This window comes from Agrilus planipennis, unplaced genomic scaffold (genome assembly GCF_000699045.2).
Source record: "Agrilus planipennis isolate EAB-ADULT unplaced genomic scaffold, Apla_2.0 scaffold154, whole genome shotgun sequence".
Taxonomy (NCBI): Eukaryota; Metazoa; Arthropoda; class Insecta; order Coleoptera; family Buprestidae; genus Agrilus; species Agrilus planipennis.
In genome coordinates this window covers 211,667-213,589 of record NW_020439244.1, presented here as the reverse complement: position 1 = coordinate 213,589, position 1,923 = coordinate 211,667, and the positions used below count along the sequence as shown (strand labels likewise).

The following is a 1,923-nucleotide window of genomic DNA, read 5'->3' as shown; positions in this document are numbered from 1 at the left end:
ACTTGTACGATGTTTTTAGAATGGTTATTTTTCGCCAGATTCTTTCTAATACATCCTCTTTACTTACCCATGCTATCCGCCGTATTCTCAGACTCTGCTACTAACATCAGCTTCAACTTTTTATTTTCGACCGTATCCGCACGGGCACTAAATCACACAATAACCTTTTCGAATTTCTAAATTAACTGTTGGCGAACACAGAAGTGACTTATTTTTCATAAAAACGATTCGATTCTGCGCTATTCTAACCTAACCTAACACTCATCTTCATCATTATCATTTACCGTACATGTAATATTTTATTGTTTTTGCACATGTGTATTATAATACATCCCCTAAAACTCTAAAACTTTAAAAAAGCGTTTAAAATTATTAGATATCGTACCTTTCGTTTCTAAATACTTAAACAGAAAAGAAAATACACGAATCATTTTCAAAACAATTATAAACAAATAACTACATATTTCCACAATATTTCATCCACAAACTTTGAGCTTTTGATTACAGGAAAAGTTGTTTTTCATGATGAGTTGAAAAATATTGCAGTTTATCGTCATTTCATGTATTATCTCAAAATATTGAACTAACTACTTTACATATGAGACCTGTCTCTAGTGAAAATTAGCTTAATAACGAAAGAAAATGTATAGACGTGTATTTTTATCAAAAATACAGATCAGCAAAGAATTTTCCCGAATGTTCTTCTAACTTAATACATTTCTCAATTCTTACAATTATCTGCTATATTTTACAAGTAATAATTGAAAAACATTCTATTTTGTTTTACATGATGAAAATCTAATTATATATTTAATTAGAAAGAAGATTTTACAAATTGTTTATTGATATAAATATAACTGTATACGATTTTCGTATTTCTTACTTTTTACTAATGTGTATCATTGAGATTAATTTTTACGTATTATAATAAAATGCAAGATATTTTCTAACGTAAAGGATTATTGCAACAAACAAAATAGTCGGCTTCAAGGGCGAAGCAAAGTCAAATGTACATTAGAATGTACGTTTACTCGTATTGGAAAGTACAATTTCTGACATTAGAATGTACACTTTGTTACATTAGAATATACATTTTGTTACATTAGAATATACATTTGCTACATTGGTGTGCACATTTGAAGTTACATTAGAATATAACTCTTTTCGACTAAAACAAATAATTTTTTATTTCATTGGATATCAATATACAATCTGTCACGTCTGAGCGTTATTGCACCGAACAAATAAAATAAAACTAACGCAAAGTGTACATATCCATTGTACAATTTTTGGTTTTGTGGTGTGTCTTATTTTCAACCTGATGGTTTTTTGTTTATTTGGTCGCTCTAAAAAAAGTGAAGTGTGCCCTGTCATTGATGTTTGTTTTTTTGTTTATTGTAAAAATGGTGTTTTTAGATTTTGTTAGCGTTTTGTTTCTTGTTTCTTTTGCAGTTAGAGCTGACAATAGTGGTAGCGAAAAAAATTGCTTCAATCTACTACTAGTGACGTCTTTTGTTTTCGTTGAAATTTATTTACAGGGTGTTTAGAAAGCTGGTGTGGTTCGTGGAAATGCTTCGGTTAAACGTTTGTCTTAATTAATGTAAAGTTGATTACATTTCTTTAATTATTATTAATAACAAAATGTGTTATCTGTGATATTTAGAAATAAATTGTTTTGTGCACATTAACTATTATAAAAACGAAGACTACCCCAGCCGATATTTACTTCATTTTTTTTGTATTGATAAAAATGAAATAACCAAAGTAATTATTAAACAATTGCTTGTCGCTGTAGCCGTTTGTTAATAATTTACTCTAATTTATCCCAAATCCGGACTAAGCTTCTAAAACAGCTACTTAATAACTCGACTATTATTTTCTTTTGTTTTGTTTTGCACTTCACCACTCATATAATGATAGGTT

At 28.7% G+C, this 1,923-nt stretch overlaps 1 protein-coding gene across 1 annotated transcript in view; it reads left to right on the top strand.

Moving 5' to 3' along the window:
• Positions 1 to 1,561, top strand: part of LOC108738526 — a 10,503-nt gene extending 8,942 nt beyond the window's left edge. The window contains exon 5 of the mRNA XM_025978216.1: positions 1,453 to 1,561. Within this exon, the coding sequence (XP_025834001.1) occupies positions 1,453 to 1,547 (95 nt within the window). The 3' untranslated portion in view covers positions 1,548 to 1,561. The remainder of the gene's footprint in view (positions 1 to 1,452) is intronic.
• The last annotated feature ends 362 nt before the right edge of the window (positions 1,562 to 1,923 follow it).